Source organism: Sarcophilus harrisii, chromosome 3, assembly GCF_902635505.1.
Source record: "Sarcophilus harrisii chromosome 3, mSarHar1.11, whole genome shotgun sequence".
Classification (NCBI taxonomy): Eukaryota; Metazoa; Chordata; class Mammalia; order Dasyuromorphia; family Dasyuridae; genus Sarcophilus; species Sarcophilus harrisii.
The window spans coordinates 424976777-424999392 of record NC_045428.1 but is presented as its reverse complement, the minus strand read 5'-3'; the positions used below and the strand labels follow the sequence as shown (position 1 = coordinate 424999392).

Sequence of the window (22616 nt, the reverse complement as noted above, 5' to 3'; positions counted from 1 at the left end):
AGGTTGCTTAGAAGTACTCTTGATTGATACACCCTGGATTTCAATTGAATTTTCATGATATGTTCACTTTTAAGGTTTTAAGTTGGAAACCTACTTTTGGTATAACTTTCCTTCTCCTTCTTGCACCCCTTGCCCCTCCCTCCCCATTCCTGAATTATGAATTCTCCAACAGCAACAACAACAAAAAAGTTCAAGTATGCAGGTAAGAAGAGGTTAATAGATTCCAAAAAATATATTTTGCACAAAGAACAAAGCAAAAACAAAACAAACCTATTAGAAAAGAATAAATATTTATCTCAGGAATTTGTCACACATTAAAAAAAAAAGTCTCCCTGTGGTCTAAGTGCAATATCTTAACTTGCTCATGTAATTAAGATTGTCATATTAGCATGGTCTACGAATCTAAATTATTATCAATCAGTATTTTCCCAATAAAAATTTATAAAGATAACAAATAACCATTAATCCCTTATAAATATGTCTAGGTGCTGCTTTTATGCATTGGAGTTAAACAGTTAACTGCTTACTCTTATTTTATAGTCATATTATAACCATTAAAAGTCAAACATTAGAATTGGCAAATTGGCATTATTTCTATTCAGTCAGGACTACATTAACTCCACAATGTCACATTAAACCATTTCATAATATATATCACAAGACATCTGGCTGACATGTAGAAGTTCTAATATATAACTCTAAACAATGAGTTAAAAATGGCCCCCAAACATTGTAGTGCTTATTTTTCCTGCTTATTGAAATGTTAACTTTTTAAAATAAAATCTTCAAATTAAGCAATAACAAGGTGTCTGCACTTTTTTGTTGTTGTTAAAATGCATGATAATGTTTTTCAGAAATGATTCATTTCATTGTCTAAGGTCAGTTTAATGCCATTTTTACACAAAATCACTGAAGTTTGAAAACTGGCCTATTGTTCATTTGGAGATTAAATGCTTCATATACACAAAGCAGAGGGGGACAAATATGGCAAATTAAAGAAAGTATTTAAACAGGATTATTCAATGTTATACATAATATCCTTTCCAAAATTGTTCACTTCAGGTTAAGAATGGAAAGCAAAAGTACTTGACACAATGATTGATTTTGTGCACATATAATGATTGAATGGACCTCTTTATTAGCATGACATGGAAGACTTAAAAGAAGACTCAAGAGGTTTTGAAAATAAAGTACTTTTAAAAAATTGGAAATAATATAGTCATCTTGTTTGTCTAAAAATATATGTAAATGCTGTTGTAGCTACCTGCCATAAAATGTACATATCTTCAAGCAGCTAAATGATCAGATAGCTAATTTTACTACATAATAAAGCTGAACAGCTGTCTAGTCTAGAGTTTACATCTCAGTGTACTTTTTGCAAGTAATATTTTAATGCACACAACAAAACTGGTAAAGCTTATAGAAAAATGTTTTGCCTAGTGTTTTCTTTCTCATGCAAATATGAGTGCTGTACATGTGATAAATATTTTAAATTATTGGACAATATTCTTCTATGCTTTGAATTAAAGTGAAAAACATGTCACATTATTCTTTGTTCAATAATGGATGCAGCTCTTTTGAGTATCTTTACTGATGGTCCTAATCATCTGGATATTCTCTAGAGATGGCAAAATAACCCTAAAAGTCAGTGCTGCATTTGTTAATGTTTTTACTGAACACCATTTTTGAGTTGTATCAACTGACTTAACTGAATTAAATGATTAATAGTTATCCTTATTTATTATAAGCTAACCATGATCATTATGAAATGTGCACAGTGAACAAGAGGAGAAAGGAAGATGGGGAAGAACACAGAGAGGAGAGCTGTAAAGGAGGTCAAAATCTTTGTAAGTGATCCAGAAAATATAAGATTTTATCTTGGTCAGGAAAATTATTTAATTGATATGGGCCTTGAGAGCTTAAATATTAAGATGCTTGGGGAAGAAAATAAGATAATATAAAATTAATAATTGTTATTTTTCAAAAATAGGTTTCATGACATGAACCAGTATAAAAGGATTTTTTTTACGCCTGGTCCTGTCAGGCTTTTAGAAAATACATGCATTTTGGACTTTTAGAAATAATTATTTGTTTTATAGACATTGGTGTGTTGTATAAAATGGTTGGTTCCAATAATTTCTTGGATCATACTGGATCTAAGGCTTCTTTGATAATGTAAGACACAAGGTCCCCAATTACATAAATGTCTATCCACTGGAAAAATTGTGAAGTCTCAGTAGGTGAAAAGGAGTGCTCTTTAGAAATAAGGCAGCATCATTTCCAAATTCTTCATAATATAATTCTGTGCATTAAAAATGTCAGCATTATCATTTTAGTGAGCAGGTATTTCTGATTCTGTTTTTTTTTTATTGCAAGCTCTTTGATCTGATCATTCATTTCAAAAAATTATTACTAGCATCATTTTGTATAAACGCTGCTTTCAATATCAAAATTGAAAGTGACTACTTTAAAAAATCCTTCTGAATGTGGTTATGAAGAAATATCTATATAGGGCTGGGACAATCAGACATTCAAAGACAGACTAGATGATGCAGTGGAAAGGTACTCAATTGTGCTGGCAGGTAAGTACTGAATTTATGTTTGTGATTACTGGAATGGATCAATTCCTACCTAGAAGAAAGTGCAAATGAGAGAATGTCACATTTTTTCCTAGCTCACATTATATTCCTGGGCATGTGTATTTGTGCTCAGATTGATCAAAGGGAGGACAACACTCCATCTTGTATTTCACAATACCAGTAATACTTTGTTTTGTTAATGCCATTCTCTTTCCCACTGCTGTAAAAATACCAATTTTCATTGCCAACTTCTATAAGAAATTAAGGTGACTAAACATAAAGAAAAATACTTTGATGGCAACAGCCATGCCAGGAAAACAAAACAAAACAAAAAATTAAATACTGTGTAATTGCTGTATTAATATGAGATTTTTGGCACTATCAACATTTTATATTTGGTTAAATCTGAAAAAGCCATTCAAGAAATGTTAACACATAATAAAATGTTTATGTATTTCAACCTTAAGTGTAAATTTAGCTCCCAGCAAACAAATACTGTAGCTATTTTTTGGTTTGTATTGAACATTGTGGTTTTGTTATTCATTAGCTTTTTTTTTTTTTTTTTAAATTTTCAATTGATTGCAACATGCTCAAGTAGACTTTCTAGTCGATTCTCCCAAATTCCAACAGGAATTGGTTTATAAATTGGTTCCAACTGGAACTGGTCATTTGGAATTTCCAGCACAGGAAATTATTTTATATGTGCCTTGATAAGTACCCTAAATTACACACTGATGTGTCTAACACCTAATGAAGAAAAAGGTAGTTATAATGTTACATTAAAAAAAAAAGAACAAAAGAAAAAAACAACAACTATATGATTGGGCATCTAATTTCCCTCTAACATTAGGGCTTGATGTACTTTTTTTTTTTTTTTTTTTTTTTTTTGCCCTTTACCTACCATCAAATGACAGCAGCTGATAAACACAGCAAACACTGTGCTTGACCTGCCAAGTTAAGATGATTAGTTTGTCCTAGTTATGTTATGGCAAATTGTCAACTGATGAATACTATTTTCCCCCCACCCCCCACATGTTCTCAAACTCAAAGCCTATGTCGAGAATCATGGCTATATCCCCCAGGTGATCCTCGATTCCTATGGGGTTTATAAGTGTCCTGATATGAGTCAGAGTACTCTTCTTCCACAAGAGGGTAATGATCTCGGCTGTGTTGGGAACTGGAAGACAAGCGGTTCCTACTCTTCCGGGCCCTTTCATTGTGATAATTTTCATCAGAGGCCATCAGACTTCGTCTTTCAATTGGAGAGTTCTCAGTAGAGTGGTTGCTGTGCCTCATGCGCTGGCTCTAAAAACATCAGATAATTCATTGATTAAAGAAAGTCAACTTAATTTCACCTTTATGAACCTTCAAAATGTCAATGTGTGGCATAGTAACTATATTTATATGGACTATTATAAGATGTTAAAAACCTAGTTTCTTGAAACATACACTAGATCAAATAGACCTTTAGAGCAGTTTTATATTTCCTCTAAATGAAAAAAACACTTCATTGGGACAGATGTTCAAAACATTTTTATTATTTAAAATCAGATCTAATAACTAATAAACAATACTAAGAAAAACTTTCTTTTTTAAGAGTTCCTTAGGATATCAGTTGATAAAATAGTAGTTCTAGTTTTTCTTCAGTCCAATTATTCAACACATTTGAGAAGCTACATGGTCCTTGCTTCTTTCCTCACTATAATTGCTTTGTCAGTCAAGATTCATAGAGATATCATTTAGCTTATTATTCATCATTATCCTTTTGTAAAGAGCTTTTAAAATTTATTGGAATAACTTTGTATAATAGGTATTTATATGCCTTTTTACATACAGATATTAAATTTATTTTGGAAAATGCTGCATGTTAAGTTTGTCTAAAAATCAATTTCTTAACGGTTATGCATAACAAAATATTAAAAGGATGGCAAATATCATGGTGTATCAGGGGAGGGAGAGGGACAAAAATATGCTTCTTGGGTACAAAATTAGGGGAGAAGAGTTAAAGTTTGAGCTCCCATAATCTGTTGTCACATACTTTGCTGAATAAAGCAAAGAGATTAAAACTTTCATTCACTCATAATATGCTGTCAAGATGCTGTTTGAATTTTAAGTTGTCATGGGAGCTATTGTTTTTCTGACTTTTAGAATCTGCACCATCCCTTCTGATTCAACATTTATTTTAATAGAGACTTTCTAATTCTCCTCATTCCTTAGATCAGAAGCTTCATGAGTACAAAAAAAAAGTGCCTGGAATTTTGTTAGTGAATAGGATCTAAGGCCTTAAATGTAATTTAGGTCAAGTCACACACTTAAAATATCTGGTCCTTTATACTTGGGGCCCAAATCATAACGATATCAGGTATTCATTGAAAAGAACTGCTTTATTACTCTACCTCTTAAACATGTGATATGTGTATATATATAAAATTGAAAGTTGTGTTGAAGAGAATTAATATATACAAAAATATTTTGAGTTCTCCTTGTAAAAAAAAGAATTATTTCACAACAGAGAAATTACTTAAAATTCACATAACTATTTATTATATTATTCCTGCTTTGACCATAAGACTGAGTTTCCTCACCTACAGATATCAGTACTTTTTCTTTCTTCCCTTCCCTTACTGACCCTGCATCAAAACATGTTTAAAAAGTAGATTACTACTGCCATCAGTCCTTGGTTAGTCAAAGCATAACTATACTTTGTCTGCTTTCCAGAATTGATCTCACTCCTATTTAATTTTCTGTTCCCTGATATTCCCGGTGCTCTCTTTTGCTGGCAGTTTGTACCTGTGGTTTTTTTCTTCTAATATTCTATTGACTGACTTCCACACAAAATAACATTGCTTGGAGTTGGTAAACAAATGCTTCTTTTTTGCTCTATTTTTGATACTTCTTACCTATATCCTCTTGCCCATCATTTGGGACATACACCTGGTCAGATCTTGAATAGCATTTGGACTCTTTTGAATTTGTCTCACTTTTAAAAGCTGGACTAGATAAATGTTAAAGTGTCTTTTAGTACTGACATTCTATGACTTTTAAATTTGTCTCACTCTTAATAGCTATGTATTTCACTTCAGTTCTTTTATCTTATTTTAATGAAAATGTAATTAATTTCTGCAAAATTCCTACTATATTTCTGTATTGCTATTTTAAGGACCTTTTCACATGAGAGGTATGGTGCTGAGAAGAATACAAAAATATTTTGGTGTAAAGAGTTATATCAGTTGGTGCATGATCTAAGTAAAACATTACCTCTGTCATAGATGAACATTTTGATACCTCATCTGTAAAATGGGCTGGAGAAGGAAATGATAAATCACTCCACTATCTTTAGTCAAGAAAACCCTAAATGGGGTCAGAAAGAGTGGGACACAACTGGAAACACTCAACAACAATAACAAAAATGGAATAGGAAAAGAAGTTTGGTTTAATTAAAAATTGTTCATATTTAAAGAAAGTTTTCAGATGGAATTTGACCAATTTTGGACTGAAAATGAACTCTGTAATACATATAATGACAACCCTGTAAAAGGTAGAAGGTGAATAGACTAGTGAAGAGTTTTAAAGAGATTTTATTTATTAAAAATTTAAAAATGTGAGTATAAAGAAAGAATCAGCAGATGAGCTGTTAACAGAGTTTTGGGTAGTACAGATATCTCTGAATAAAACACTAACATCAAAGCTTTCTATACAATGTGTGTCACCCAAACACATGGGTTTTCAATGTGACCTAGTTTCATGTGTGGATTTTCATTATTTATGTATTTGCTTAATATATATTTATGATGTTTAAGATCTAAAAGTGACTTGTCAGTGGCTGAATTATAAAAATAGAAATTCATTGAAAGCTAAGAGCTCTGGTAGTGAGGGAGAGGGATTTCTTTTCAACAGTTATATCTCAGACTTTGTGAGAGAGAATCATAGAAACATTATGGTGATCTTTCTCTGTAAAGCTATACTTATCAGTGTGAAAACAGAATGGAATAAAGAAGTCATGACCCAAAATTAGATGTCCACATACCTCTGTATAATGTGTGAGATCCCTATAGAGATCCCTACAGTCTCTATGTCACTTGGGTATTAAATGTAGTAAAACTTCTGGTAGATTCTACCATGTAGTTAAGATTTTGGTACAATTTCAGACACAGACAATGTTTGCTTTCCAACTGCTATCTTAGTGAAGTATGGAAAGGCTAATCACTATTAGATTAGTCACTAGTTAATAAAAATCCATGAAACAAAGAAAAACAAATAATAACCCTGAGTACTGTGTCGGTCCACTTCTATTTCGAAGTGACAATGGAGTGGAGGAAAAGAAGACAAAGAGTGTTTAGAACCACAGTGGTGTTTGTTTTTTTTTAACTTAAGATCACCTAGTTGACATTGTACTTAAACAATTAAATCATTTTAATTTTGATATTCATACTATCAATGAAAACACAAAAGAGAATTACAGATACATGGAAGGATGGCTTCTAAGATCTCTTTGAAAAGTTGTTTGTTTTTTCCACAAAAGGAAGTAAACACAGTTAATTTGTTCATTCATCCAAAGGGAATATACAATTATAGAGAAACACAATTTTATGGGAGACCTGTATACTGTAGATGCTTATGAGTTGTATCTGGAAAACTACCACTATGATGGGAATTGAAACTTACATCCTAACACGTTGTAAAGGATGAGAAATTTAGAGAAATTCTACTAAAAAAAAATTAAGTGCTTCAATTGAACAAAATACATACTTTAGATGGTCATAGGAAAGAATAGCAAAAATGTTTCTGAAAATGTGATTCAGAATTAAGGAATGAAAGAGGCCAAAATCTTATGAAGTATTCAAAAACCTCTCATCTATACATCATAAATATAATCTTCAAGAAAAGAATCATGAGGTACTAGGTAATGTAAGTTCTAAGTAAAATCATTAAGTGATGTTTCAACAAATAGGAAACAACTAACCATCTATTATAAAAGTTATTTTTAAATCATCTATGTATGTTCAGACTGTTGAGTTGTTAAAGTAAAAATAATATTAAATTAAAAGATTGAATAAACTTAGAAAACATGCATATAATTGCAAGAATTTCAGTTTGGTCTATTTAAATAAGCTAATGACATTGAAAATTCTGGAATGGATAAAAGAACAGACCAGAACAGATAATCTCTATTTCCTAAGCAAGCTTAATTGTTATAAATCAATTGACATAATGTAGTGGCACTCCCCTTATCTCTGTCCTACCCCCCCAAACCCAACAGAAATTACCTTAGCAAACAGAAATTTTATCTTTTTATCAAATCTAGAGATATGACAACTAAGTTCATAGGAAGTTATAACATCTTATGGAGAAGATGAATAGAATTGAGAAATAGTAGAGATGAAAAAAATTTAGGAACCAGTAGGGCCAGATCATCTTAAAACCATTTATAGATGAAATTGAAAGGACAACAGACCAAAAAAGAATAGAAATGTCAAAGCTTTTACAGCTAACTTTTCCTCCATCAAGGAGAAATGAACCATTGTATTTCACTCTAATATCATAGACCCCAAGTATACTTTTTGAAGAAATAGAAATGGTCCTGAAGAAAACAAAGAACAATCAAACTAGATGAAGTATATACATAGAAAAAGTTCACGTTAGAAGCAATGAAATTCTGAAGACTTTGAAAGATAAGATCAATTCTCAAGATATATGAGAGGATACCAAATGTATAAAAGAAAAAAAAATTAAGAAAAGGTGACCAAATTATGCCCAAAGAGCTATAAAACTGTGCATATCTTTGATCCATCAGGATCACTACTGGGTCTGCATCCCAAAAAGATCATAACAAAGGGGAAAGGACCCATATGTGCAAAAATGTTTGTAGCAGCCCTTCTTGTAGTAGCAAGGAACTAGAAATTGAGTGGATACCCATCAATTGGGGAATTGCTGAATAAATTATGGTATATAAATGTAATAGAACATTTTTGTTCTAGAAGAAATGAGCAGGCTTATTTAAAAAAAAAAAAAAAGCCTGGAAAGACTTATGTGAACTGATGCTGAGTAAAGTGAACAAAACAAGAAGAACATTATATATAATAACAGCAAGATTATATGATGATAAATTATAACAGACTTAGCTCTTCTCAGCAATGCAGTAATCCATGACAATTCCAATAGTCTGGGGATGTAAAATGCCACCCGCAAGAAGAGATAAAACCATGGAGATTAAATGTGGATCGAAACATAGTATTTTTAAACATTTTTGTTTGTTTGATTTTTCTTTCTTGTGTTTTTCTCTCCTTTTGGTCTCATTTTTCTTGCATAACATGACAAATATGGAAATATGCTTAGAATTGTACATGTTTAACCTATATCAAATTGCTTGCTATCTTGAGGAAGGGAAAGTAAGGGAGAGAGAAAAAATTGGAACATAAAATTTTACCAAAATGAATGTTGAAAACTACTTTTTTACATATTTTGAAAAATAAAATACAGGGGCAGCTAGGTGGGGCAGTGGATAGAGCACCAGCCCTGAAATCAGGAGGACCTGAGTTTAAATGTGACCTCAGACATTTAACATTTCCTAGTTGTGTGACCCTGGGCAAGTCAGTTAACTCCAAATGCCTCAGAAAAAAAAAAAAAAAAGTACTACATAAATATTGATCCATAAGTCTGCTTTTCCATAACTGCAAAATCCTATGGGAATGATCTATATATTCTTCAAGAAAATCCTTGATGAAGATATGAGAAAGGAATAGTGTGGCATTAACAAACACATGCCACATCTTTTCAGCTGACCACATCTTTTCAAGCAGATAATTGACTAAAAAGTTCAGAGAATACAGAATCCAATTTTCTTTATTATTTGTTATCTATTTAAAAATTTTTGATTCAATAGTAAAATGCTATCTTTAACATTCTTTAAGGTATACAATTAAAATGTTCCAAATTTCATTAAAATATTAAACAACAAGAATAACTATTCAATGACCCTCTGATTGAGTATTAATTCCAAATGAAGAATAAAACCAGCAGATATATGCTTTCTAAACTTGGTCTCTAATTTTATGGAAAATGTCCAGCAAAGAATCCAAATGGAAGAATACTTTATATAGAATGAACTACTCCAAATACTCTGACTGCATCAAATTTTAGAACACTGCAGGACCACCTAAATTAGGCCCATAAACACTCACAAAGAGTTTAGCTTAACTCTATCCATGGGACAAATTGACAAGATGAAGAATGTCTATTGTTCAAACTATGATATACAATTGTATGATCTGTTATCATGTATATTTTAGATATTTACGGGAGATGGAAAATGAATTTGGCTGAGAAGTGAACAGAAAAAAAAAAAAAGGAATTCTGGCTTGCTTTGAGGAAAAGTAAGTGTGTATTATATTTAATGATGCCAAGCTTCTTTCTGACACAAAGGACCATATTTTTTTTTAACATATACTTTTCCTGATATGTTATAATGATGTGATAGAAGGAAATTCTCACATCAGTGAAATCACAGAGCCATTGAAATATCATAATATTCTTTTAAAATTATAATTTAGATTGTCTGCTAGTCTTCTTTTTATTTGATTTTATGCTACAACATTATTATATATATATATATATATATATATATATCTTCCTTTAAAAGCATTTTGGAGAATTGTAAAATCAAGGCTGAAACAAATAATTAACAAATCTGTGGATGAAATCAGATCTTGCTTTCTTAATGAATTTGTAATAATCTGTATTTTCATATAAAACTAAATTAATATAACAGAAACAACATAACCTATTTGACTGATTAAACTTATTACTCAATATTTTTTATATATTTTATATAATATATATAATATAATATTTTTATAATGGTTCCTATAGTATTCATAAGATATTACCTCAAGTTCTGTGGAAAATTAATCTCAATAAAGCTACTGGAGATTAGTAAAGAGGGCTTAAGAGTGAGAAAATCTCAATGTAAAAAAAGTTCAACACAAAAAAAATTAAAATTAAAGCCAGAAACTGTCTTAGGTCATTAATGATGAAAAACAGAAATACTGGTTCAGGGTCAGGTTTACAGTCAAGATCTGGTAGACAGGGAAGCTTGTTTTCATTTTCCTACCATCAACATAGTTAAAAGTATTTTGTCTGTAGTGAACCACAGACCAAGATTCTACAGCCAACTGAAAGCTGAGAAAGCAAATTATCTATCATTAATAAAATCCTAAACTTCACTGTAAGATCCCCCTTAGGTCTAACATTTAAACTTTTCTCCTTTTTATATGCTCTTTTTCAATACCCTTTGCTATAACATGCTGATTCCCACTGCTATAATCTTCCCTCTTAATTCAGAATGGCATTAATTCCTGGTTTTAGAATTTCTCTTCTTTGTATTTTTTCTTGTTGGACTCAGGTTTAATATTTATCCTTTCCTCCCAAACCTCTCATGTACTCTTCAGGACTGAATGCCAAATATGATAGAGCTCAATAGAAAGTTAAAATTATATTACAATTTTCCCACAGTAGGATAGAAGAAATTTTGAGATTGAATTGTTCCACTTACAGATGCCTGAGTAAAGAATAACAAACTTATATTTCTAATTTATAAGAATTCTTAAGAACTTCAAGTTCAAAACTTTCATTTATATTGACCCATACTCTCCAGCATGGTCACCTGAGTTTTTGTGTATACATATAGTGTCCACCTGCATCTTACCAACAGCTTAAGTTAGTTATCTTAGTAGTGAGCCATATTCTAATGAGATAGGTCCTAGGTTTCTTTTTTCCTGCAGGATTTTTAGCTTCAAAAAAGAGAAAACTGTTTCAGAGATATAGATAACATATTGTACCCTTGACCCTAATCAATAGTCTAACAAACATGCCAGTGGTCATAAGCCAAAACGGACAGTGATGCAAATGGCTCAGTGAGAACTCATTACCACGATGAGAAAACAAACACTAAATGAATGTTCTGATGATATACCAGCAGTGTCATATTCATAATAACTGAACTTCTATAAATATGTTACAGAAATATACCTCTTAATAAATCTATTTTAAATTCTTCATTGTGTTTCTCAGAACTCACCCAAACAAGACAATGGAATTGCTATATCCAAATTAGCTCTACAGTATGTAAAACCAAGACATGATTCAATAGACATATTATATCTACCTTATAATATGTTCATTTCTATCCCCTGATGCTATTCATTCATATGGTACTTCTTGCACTCATAAAAATGCAATATTGTAGCATAGTAATGTAACTATAATAGCATTTCAGAGAGCGCCATTTATCTCAGGGTTAACTCCACATGATCTACAATTATGACTATCATTATAACCCATTAAAACAAAACTAGTCATGATGCAAGAAGGTTCAATTGACTACATATTCCTCAGAGTCAGTTAGCTGGGGGGGGGGGGTCTTTACATTCCTGCAGCTGCTGGATAAGAAGTAAATAATAATTAATTCAGCAAAGGCAACATTCATTTGGTAACATAATTACTCTGATTCTCCATGTCTGGGCCTGAACATACTACAATGCATACAAAAGAACAACGGAGGAAAGAAAAATTCTCATTTTTATCCATCTCCACATTCCCTCTTGGAGAAGTTCTATGACTGCTGACTAAGATTGGATCTTATGCAAGGCATTATGTGTATAGGAGCTATACTTGCACACTTGAAAAAATGCTTAGAAACATAAGCTACAAATGCAACCATGTCTGGATTCTGTACTAAAAAGCATAATTGGAGATCCTGCTCATTCTCTATATGATAACTGCCATTTGAGGGCTGCCAAAATGCCAGTCTATTCCCAAATGTATATTTGAAACATCCACCATTAGATTCACTTCTTAGGGATTTGGAAGAATAATAGAATTTTAATTGCACATAAAAGTATTATGTACTGTAACTATGACTTCTAGCCATGCTTCAGAAGAATATTGATATTTAAAATATGGATTTTCATTTCAGTAGAAATTTGAGGTCATTAAATGCTGGATCTCTCCCATGTAAATACTTTTGGTAATCACATCTCCCTATTTTATGGCTTGCCTAATAATAAAAAAAGAAAGTATACATAAAGAAGTTTATTCCAGTTGGTATGTCTTTCAAGAAATATCACAAAATTATGGTGTATGTTTAAATATTTATATTGACTATTACGTCAAAAATAATAAGAGTATCAGCAGGCTTCATTACCTGATACTATGAATAATGAACTCTATGGAAAGATCATGTATAAAGAATCTTATAAAAGAAATGGATGATTTTTTAAAAAGAAGGCAAATATCATGTAGGCAAGGGACAGCTGCTGGGTGGTCTGTTTTCTCCACTGAATCTTTATGATACCAGGAGCAAATGTGAAGGGCTCCAAGAGTATTGGGTAAATCCCTGGTAGTAAACTTATGGGAACTGAATAGGCATGAATAGTCTATGATCACCCTCTCTGGAGAGAACTTTTATAATAATGAGATCACAGAGACATTTGAATATTGATTATTAAGATAATACATTATTATATGTTACTCAATATGTTAGGTCTTTCCCCTAAAACATTAAGGTATAGAGCCCATGGAAGAGAATACTGAAAGGAGAACAGAATGTATCAAAGGAAAAAAAGAAGTTAGCTACTTCATTGTATATCTAGATAGAAGTAATTTTCTAAAAGTTGACTTTTGATCTTGACTCTTCTAATTCTTTTTTCATTTATTTTATTTTATTTTTTTGCGGAGGCAATTAGGGTTAAGTGACTTGCCCGGGGTCACACAGCTAGGATGTGTTAAGTGTCTGAAGTCAGATTTGAACTCAGATTCTCCTGACTTCAGGGCTGGTGCTTTATCCACTGTGCCACCAAGCTGCCCCCCTCTAATTCTTTAATATACACTTTTTGCTTATCTCTTTGGATAAGATTTTTAACCCTATCATTCTATTGAAAATATTCCTTAAAAGGTCACTAATGATCTCCTAATTGCCAAGTTCAAGAAAACACTAAGAATGATTCCAAAGTTATGAAGCTGAGTGACTAGAGAAAGTTCAAATGAGAGAGGGAAGTTGGAGGGAGGGCAAGTTTAAGGAAGAAAGATGATGAATTCAGTTTTGAACATAATTAAGTTTGAGGTAAAGACATTTAAATGGAGCTGTCCAACACATTTTATTTTTTATTTTTTCCCTTTAAATAGCTTTTTCCCCTTTCTCCCCAAGCCTGATTTTAGTATTTCTACAATAAGTACATTTTATGCTTTGTAATTAAGCACATCCCTCCCCTTCAGTCCTAACCTACACAGCCTCTTGTATTTGGCTTGAAGTGGGGGGAAAGAACATGGGTACCACAGATAGACAAGGAAAGAGCCAGTCTACGAGACAGCTCTTTGGTACACAATTAAGGGTAGCAAGGCTTTCTGTAACTTTTTAGGTCTACATATGTAATGACTACTAACAATGAATTAGTAGGACTTCATCAATGAGCTAGGAAGAAAAAACCCAGGACCCTCCCAGAGTCCATAGGCCCAGAATACCACAAACCATGCTCAACTTCTCCTCCAACTCTACCACATTCATGAAGAAGATAAAACAGAAGGGTCAAAGCCAGAGTCAGATAGAGGGGTGGTACCAGTCAGGGTAGGGTTGGAAAAGGCTCCTGTAAGAATACTGTGGATGGCCTGTGCAGTAGGAAAATATAAAGAATACATCAGGTCCAAGAAAAGGGAGCCTCAGTTCTGATGCTAATAGAGAGCTGAGGGAAAGGGACTTCCATAGAAATAACCACCAGAACAGCTAAGAAGAAGAATGAATTGAAGTGGTCAGCCACAATGTGTGTGGTTACTAAATCTGACCATCTACAGAAGTGGCTTTGGTTGGATGAAAATGATATACAATTAGCTGAAACTCCTTAGTTTCCCTGCTTCTGAATAAGGGAGAATAGAGGTGAGTATGTAAGGACTGTGAGACAATGATAAGTGAACATGGCAGTTCTGAGACCAATGAGTAGATCTCAGTCTGAGCTGGGATCCAAATGAAATCAAGGGTCAGTTGTTCTTGAAGAGGGACAGCAAGTCATCATTAGTATTGGTGGGGAGATCAGATAGGACAGTAGCTCATCAGGATTGGTCAGTTCTGGGAGGATATTCAGAGCTGGTTCTGGCTGTTCTCTGATTCCGGGCATCCCTGTCTGCCCCATCATGCCTGCAGTAGAAGCAAAAACCAGCTTGCCACTAGAACCTGCCCCACTCAATAGCCCCAAGGGTTGCTAGGAGGTTTTTGATGATGGAGCTGTGACCCCAGTGGAATACTGAGATTGTGCAGCCCCTGTCCAGCAGATATTTTAAGTGGTCAGCTAGGGGTTCCCAGGAGAATTTAGCTATGTAAATATAGACTTGGACAAAGGCCTAGGCTTCTTTGTTTCATCATGGTCTACAAGTGGCCATGGTCATGCCAGCAAAGCATAAACTCTGGCAGACTCTACTAGTTTGGAAAAGCTTCAGAATAATTCTGGCAACAACCTATTTCTGCTTTCCAGGGATAAAACAAGCTAAGTATGGAGAAACTCAATGATGATGATGACAATAATATAGTTATCATTTATAATAGCACCTACTATATGCCAGACACTGTGCTAAGTGCCCTCCAAATAATATCTCATTTAATCATCACAAAAATCCTGTGATACTATCATGACCATCCTTACTTTCCAGATGAGGAAACTCAGGCAGACAGAGATTAAGTGACTTGCCCCAGTACACAGAGTTATTAATGACCGAAGGCCAGCTTTTACTTTTCTAACTCTTGTAGTCCAGTACTGGAAAGATAATCCCTTAAGGATGAATTCTCTGGCAACTATGACCACCCCAAACAAAGAAAAATATACAATGACTCAGTTGCATAAGCTTCCTTCAACTTCTCTAATAACAATAGGTAAATGATGGGGAGGGGTAAGTAGTAGATACAAAGACTCAAACAATTTTTAGACTACATATTAACAGAGTTATTAGAAATGTAAACATGAGATCCTTAGAACCACAACCTTCAAGCTAGAAGGGAACCCAAACCATTCATTTTACAGCTTCATAAACTGTGGCTTAAAGGTTTAATGATTTGCCTTGAGTCAGACAAATAAGTCAAACAGGATTCTTGACTCCAAGTCTAATAGTTTATCCACTGAACTGCCTCTTGACCAATGAGTAGACACTTTATTGAAGGGACTGAGCTGTACCAGTCTTGATGTTCTTAATATAAATTAAACAGAAAACAAAAATAAATGCAGCTAAATGTAAAGATGGCTCATAGTTCTTGAGAGAAAAAAAGGCAACAAAATATAGTTGGTTTTATTGTACATCCAAAGGCAACAAGAAATATTCTTGGAGCATTTGATCATTTTGTATTATGGGTCTCATGATAAATATTTGCAAAGAGCCCCTAGTATTATTAAAGATAATAATAATAATTATTATTATTATAAATTAATGATGATGATAATATCTATATAGCACTTTTGAGTTTGCAGAGGGCTTCGCACATATTATTTAACTTATACTACATGAGAAATAGAAAGGATGTTAAAAAAGACAACGATGAAGAAAGCAAGTAGTAGACAAAGAATATACAGAGGTCTGTGACAGATATAGCATGACTTAGAGAACGCAGAGAGATTGCTTCTTGAGACATATGAAAAAGGAGAATAACAAACATGTGGAAAATATCAGAAATTATTACTACCCCTCAATAAGTCATGAAAAAAATATTCCCTAGAAGATATTGCCTATTTTCTTTTCTCTAAAAAAAAAAAAAATCTTTATTAGACAAAGCCGCATCTATATTAAAGGTATCCATGATGAATGAAAAAGTACAAAAAGCATGATAAGCAAAATATATAAAAGGAAGTTTGATTCAGAAGCCATTTTTCTTCAAGTCTTAGCTTATCTGCCACCTCTTACATAATGATTTCCCTAATTCTCACCTATTGTTATTGTTCATTTCCTTTTAATATATTTCTGTATATTTTATATCCTTCTAGAGGAATGTAAGCTCCTTAAGATCAGGGATTGTTTTAGTTTTGTCTTTCTTTTCCATCATCAGGTATATCTTTCACAGAGTAGATATTTAATAAATATTTGTTGACATGAATTTAATTGAAGAGATGGTCCATAAATATACTTCTATTAGAATATGTATCTTGAGAAGGCAATAAAGATAGACAACCAACTTAGCCCATTTGGGAAACTGTATATTGTTTCTAATGACTCCAAACTTATTTTTGAAATAATGGACTATCTTTTTAACATCAGTATTCCTCTCATGATGCTATATATAATGACAGATCATGAAATAGTATAGTCTCTCAAGTATTAAAATTTTAAGTAATCCAAAGGATTGTGGTAAAATACATGGTGAGAGTAAGTAAACTGCAGCATATTACTAAAGAAGAATTACACAGGACAGTATAAAGAATAACTTTAGAGATAACTAGGCCTAGAAAAGGAAGAAAATTCATCACATAGAAAGAATAAGGGATTACTAATCAACAATCTCTGTGTATTCCACTGGTACCTATGCAATGGCAAGAGATTAGATGTCTACAACAATTTAGTATGGATTCTTTATGGAAGATTTATGGAAGGATATGATTGAGAGATGTATAGCATGAAAAGGCATGACTAGTTGTGTTCTGAGTCATTACAGAGAAGAGTTATAATAATGAGATCAAAGATCAATAAAAATATTAAAACATGGAGATTTTGAATTCACCTATAAAGAGGTGATCTAAACCTTGTATTGCCTTCAAGAACTAGCATTGATATGTACAAAGTAGTCTCTTAACAAATGATGTATTTTATTTTTACCATGGAATGTTTTCCTCCTCAGATTCACCATCATTGGTCTACAAGGTGTAAAGAAAATGCTTGAAAAAAGCAACTGAATTATCAGATACCTGTAATCCAGAGATTGCAGTGGGGTATGGTGAAAGTGCTGTGGAGCCCAAATTCCTTCCAAGTAGGGGTGTCATGGGGGTGCTACTTGTTGTATGTGTAGCACGCCAGTATGCCTCAAGGTATTCTGCCAAATGTTCACATGCATCCTCAAGCTGATTTTCATCCAGAATAACATCAAACATTTCCTGTCCACAGAAAGAAAAAATCATGTTAGTTCCCTTTTAGTTTATAAGCAATAAAACCCTTAAATTCTAGTGTGTATTGATAATACCATGCTAATATTCACTTTAGCGATCTATCATCTTTATATATACATTTCTCTATCAGAACTGAATGATGTATTGTCAGGTCCACACAAAGTTAAGTGAGTGTCTAGAATTATTCTGTGAATATGGGGAAAAGCAAATCTAGATATTTAAAAGAAAGCAGTTTTTTCCATCTGAAGTATCTAGGTAAATTTTTTATTTTGTTTGCATGATGTCTTAGGTTTTAAAAAGGTTACAACAATATTGCAGTTAGTAAGAAGAATGAATATTTTACTAAAAGTTATAACACTATGAAAGAAGTTCTTACCTATATGAATGAAATTCAAGCTGTTTTATTTTTTAGATACACAATTTTGATTAAAAAACATTCAACATTCATAAGGTTTTTTTTTTTAACCTTCTCTATGAAACTAAGCCCAATTTCCAGGTATTCTGTATTCTTATCCATTTCAATTTAATATCATAAAGATTGAACAAAGAGCATGGGTTTCTAAATAGCACAATGTTTTTAAAAATAATGATCATAGCTTAACATTTATAAGTTTTAAAGTTTTGTTCTCACCACAACTTTGCAAATAGATAAGTGGTAAAAATGTTATTTCCTCATTTTACAAATAAGCAAACTGAGATTTCAAAATTAAGTGATTTAGTCATTGTCATTTAGCAGAGACACATTCATATCCAGATTTCCTGACCCCAAGTTCCAATATTATTTTCACTATATCATACTGTCTCCCAGATATCAAACTTGGGTTAGTATTGATAAGAATGCAAAAATTATCCTTATTTCAGATGATCTCTGTAACCTCCTGTGTAATAAGTGCATCTTATTACATCTCCTGTGCATCTCCTGTATAATAAGAAATAATACCTATTCACTTATATAGTACTTGAAATTTTGCAAAATGCTTTCTGCTTGTTATTTCACCTGATCCTTTTAACAATCTTATAAGGAAGGGGCTTTTAATAGCTAGCTACATTTTACAGTTGAGTATGGCAAAGCTTAGAAATTATGTGGCTCAGAGTCACAGAACTAAATGTTTTCCTGACGTCAAGTTCAACACTATCCATTGTGCCATCCAGCTGAGTTTCATATTCTTTAGAAGACATTAAAGGTCAGTTTAATGGCGATATAACCAAAATAGAAGTATTTTGTATATTTTTACAATGTTTGTCCCACATAATCCTGTAGAGTTGAAATTAATGTTCTTTCAAATAGAAAGAACAAGCCTATCTATACTCTTAGAGGAGTATAGGAGGAATATAGAGGAAGAAGTCTATGTATCACAAGGGAAGGAGAGTTTTTGTTTTGTTTTGTTTGGCAAAAATTAAATTTTTACATTGCTAAAACAGTCTTTTAAGCTAATGACAGAAGATACATTTGAAGAGTATGGTCAGTTTTATTAATGAAAGGACCATAGTCATATTATCTACTACTGGCAAAGATACCAGAATTGAATAGCTGTCCTGCCTTCTCAGAATATCCTTATCTATCCCAGAAATTGGTAGATATCTTTCTTCCCTCTAGCTGTACCCTGAATCTTAATAGATCTTACTTCTGCCAAGATCTTCCTCCATCAATTCTTTCTTCTATTCTTCATCTAACCTTTCTTCCTTTCTACTGGCTCCTTTCCCTTGTATTATAAATATGCTCAGATCTCCTCAGTCCTAAAACAAAACAAAAAACCCAAACAAAAACCACATACCTTCCACAGATCCTTTTATCCTTTTATATGCTTCCCACCAAGAGATAGATTTCTTGAAAGAATAGTTTACATTCACTGCCCTCAATTCCTTACAACCCACTCATTCCTCATCTCCATACCTGGTAGATACTTAATAAACACTTGTTTGTTTGTTTTTTCTTTCCTTATTACCACATCCCATGAAAATTGTTCTCTTAAAGTCATCAAAGGCATCACAGTTGCTATTTCCAATAATCTTTTAAAAGTGCTCATTCTTTTATTTTATTTTATTATTTTTAAAAAATTATTATAGCTTTTTATTTACAAGATATATGCATGGGTAATTTTTCAGCATTGACAATTGCAAAACCTTTTGTTCCAATTTTTCCCTTTCTTCCCACCACCCTCTCACCTAGATGGCAGATAGATCAATACATGTTAAATATGTTAAAGTATATGTTAAATACAATATATATATACATATCCATACAGATATTTTGCTGCACAAGAAGAATCGGACTTAGAAATAATGTACACTTAACCTGTGAAGGAAATAAAAAATGCATGTGGACACAAACAGAGGGATTGGAAATGCTGTATAGTGGTTCACATTCATTTCCCAGAGTTCTTTCACTGGGTGTAGCTGGTTCTATTCATTATTGAACAAATGGAACTGATTTGGTTCATCTTATTGTTGAAGAGAGCCACATCCATCAGAATTGATCATCATATGATATTGTTGTTGAAGTATATAATGATCTCCTGGGCTTCTCATTTCACTCAGCATCAGTTCATGTAAGTCTCTCCAGGCCTTTCTGAAATCATCCTGCTGGTCACTTCTTATAGAACAATAATATTCCATAACATTCATATACCACAATTTATTCAGCCATTCTCCAATTGATGGGCATCCACTCAGTTTCCAGTTTCTGGCCACTACAAAGAGGGCTGCCACAAACATTCTTGTACATATAGGTCCCTTTCCCTTCTTTAAGATCTCTTTGGGATATAATCTCAGTAGAAACACTGCTGGGTCAAAGGGTATGCACAGTTTGATAACTTTTTGAGCATAGTTCCAAATCACTTTTCAGAATGACTGGATATATTCACAATTCCACCAACAATGTATCAGTGTTCCAGTTTTCCCACATCCCCTTCAACATTCAGCATTATCTTTTCCTGTCATTCTAGCCAATCTGATAGGTGTGTAGTGGTATCTCAGAGTTGTCTTAATTTTCATTTCTCTGATTAATAATGAAAAGTCCTAATTCTTAAGGGAAAAGACTATGTTATTTATCTTTATCCATTGAATGCTTAGCACACCGTTGTGCATGTAGTGAGCATTCAGTGAATTTGATGATTGAATTTGATCTACTTCACTTCCATTAGTGCTATAGTATGACTCTAAACTAATAAGTGTGATTTTTAATCCATATCAATATTTATACAACCAAGTAAGTGTTATCTTTTGAAGCAGTTACTGTGGATGGAATGATGAATTCCATGGATAATACAATGGATTTCAAAGGTGATTAATTTCAAGGGAATATTTGTCTTAGTTTGAGTATTTTGTTTAGAAATTCAGTTATTTCAGGGTTAGGAGGTAACAATAAAAGGTAATGATGGACACAGAGAGTGAACTTGTGATTTCACTAGAATGCAGAACTCTTAAATGAAAAAACTCCCTTTACCAATGCAGATTGAAATTTTGCTAAATTCTTAGAAAATTTCTTATATAATGGAAAGGTTAAATGACTTGCCTAGGACTACACAGCCAGTATTCATTAGAGAATGTATCTAAACCTAGGTTAGGCAGGCTCTTAGGCCAACTCTCTTTGTCATACTGCCCTTCTACTCATTTAATCTTTGGCTGCTTTCTCCAGAACTGGATGCTCTTTTATAGAACCCAAAGACCAGGGCTAACAGAAAGAACAGGCACAGTCTCTGTTTCTTATCTTGACTACCATATCCCATTTAACAACCTCTCTATCTTTTACATTTTCTCCTATCTTTATCAGCCGTCTAAATCCTTGTCATGCTTCCCTCCTGGACTAAAAGTCATCTTCCTTCTATTTTACAAAGTTCAATACCTCACTTCATATGTCTTCTTCATATTTGGGAATTTCAATAAGTATATCAATGTCTCCTTGGATATTTTTATTTCCTAAATCATCAACTTCCTAAACACCTATGACCTCCATCTTCCCTCAACTTTATCCATACACAGGGATTATACATTTCATCTTATTGTTATCTCTATTGTTCCACTTCTATGATTCAAAAATGAAATTTTCTATCTTTGGCCCAAACCTCCAATACTTTGCTTTTTCCCTATTTTTTTACTTCTCCTAAAGATGGCCCCCACCCTCCCTGTTCTTTCAATAAATCATTTTTTTCTCTAACCTTAATTTCCTTTCTTCATAGTCTTGACAATATGGCTTACCAATTCAAACATAAGAGTAGCATTTATACTTGAATCTCTCCATTGTTCTATCACCTATCATACTTTGCCAGCAATCTATCCATTAGTCCCGAACCCACCCATTCACCTTCTTCCTACTCACATACCCCTGAGATGCTACAAGATCAAGTCAACTGGATTCACTATCAATTTATGTTATTTAATCTCAACTGATCAACTCTTTAGTATACTCTTTTTAATACTTCAAAATATGATACAAACCTAGCTAGTGTAACTACCTAAGTCAGGTCATGTCTGCTGCAAACATGTGAGAGCCCACAGTAGGATTTGGATGGAGAAAGAATTCTCATCAACAACCAAAAAACAAAACAAAAAAATTATGTATAAATAATTCTGACAGTTTCAGGCAACTGAAAAGCAAAGGGACCAGAACAAAATAATATTGTTCCTTTTGTAACTGAGATGCTTGCTCTCAAGATACTTCCCAAATGAGCAACATTGTTACTCTATTGTGGTTTATATTCTATACATAACTCTCTTAAACTTCTATTAATGGAATAGGAGCTATTGGTACAGGCCAGCAAAGGTGATTATGTCCCAAATGAACAACTGGAATACAGAGCAGTCAGATCAAAACATCTTTCTTTACGTAATTAGACTGCTTTGTCTCCTTAAAAATTCTCCATCTTTCTTCTTCCTGCTGCTATTGGTCACCCATCAATGAGTCTTGTCTCCT

At 32.9% G+C, this 22616-nt stretch overlaps 1 protein-coding gene across 6 annotated transcripts in view; it reads right to left on the bottom strand.

The window, feature by feature from the left end:
* Positions 1-3121: 3121 nt before the first annotated feature.
* Positions 3122-22616, bottom strand: part of CACNB4 (calcium voltage-gated channel auxiliary subunit beta 4) — a 321025-nt gene continuing 301530 nt past the window's right edge. For all 6 annotated transcript variants that reach the window (XM_031960676.1, XM_031960677.1, XM_031960680.1 and 3 more), the window contains 2 exons: positions 17507-17692; positions 3122-3884 (listed from right to left, as the gene is read on the bottom strand). In XM_031960676.1, the coding sequence (XP_031816536.1) occupies positions 3624-3884; positions 17507-17692 (447 nt within the window). In that variant the 3' untranslated portion in view covers positions 3122-3623. The remainder of the gene's footprint in view (positions 3885-17506; positions 17693-22616) is intronic.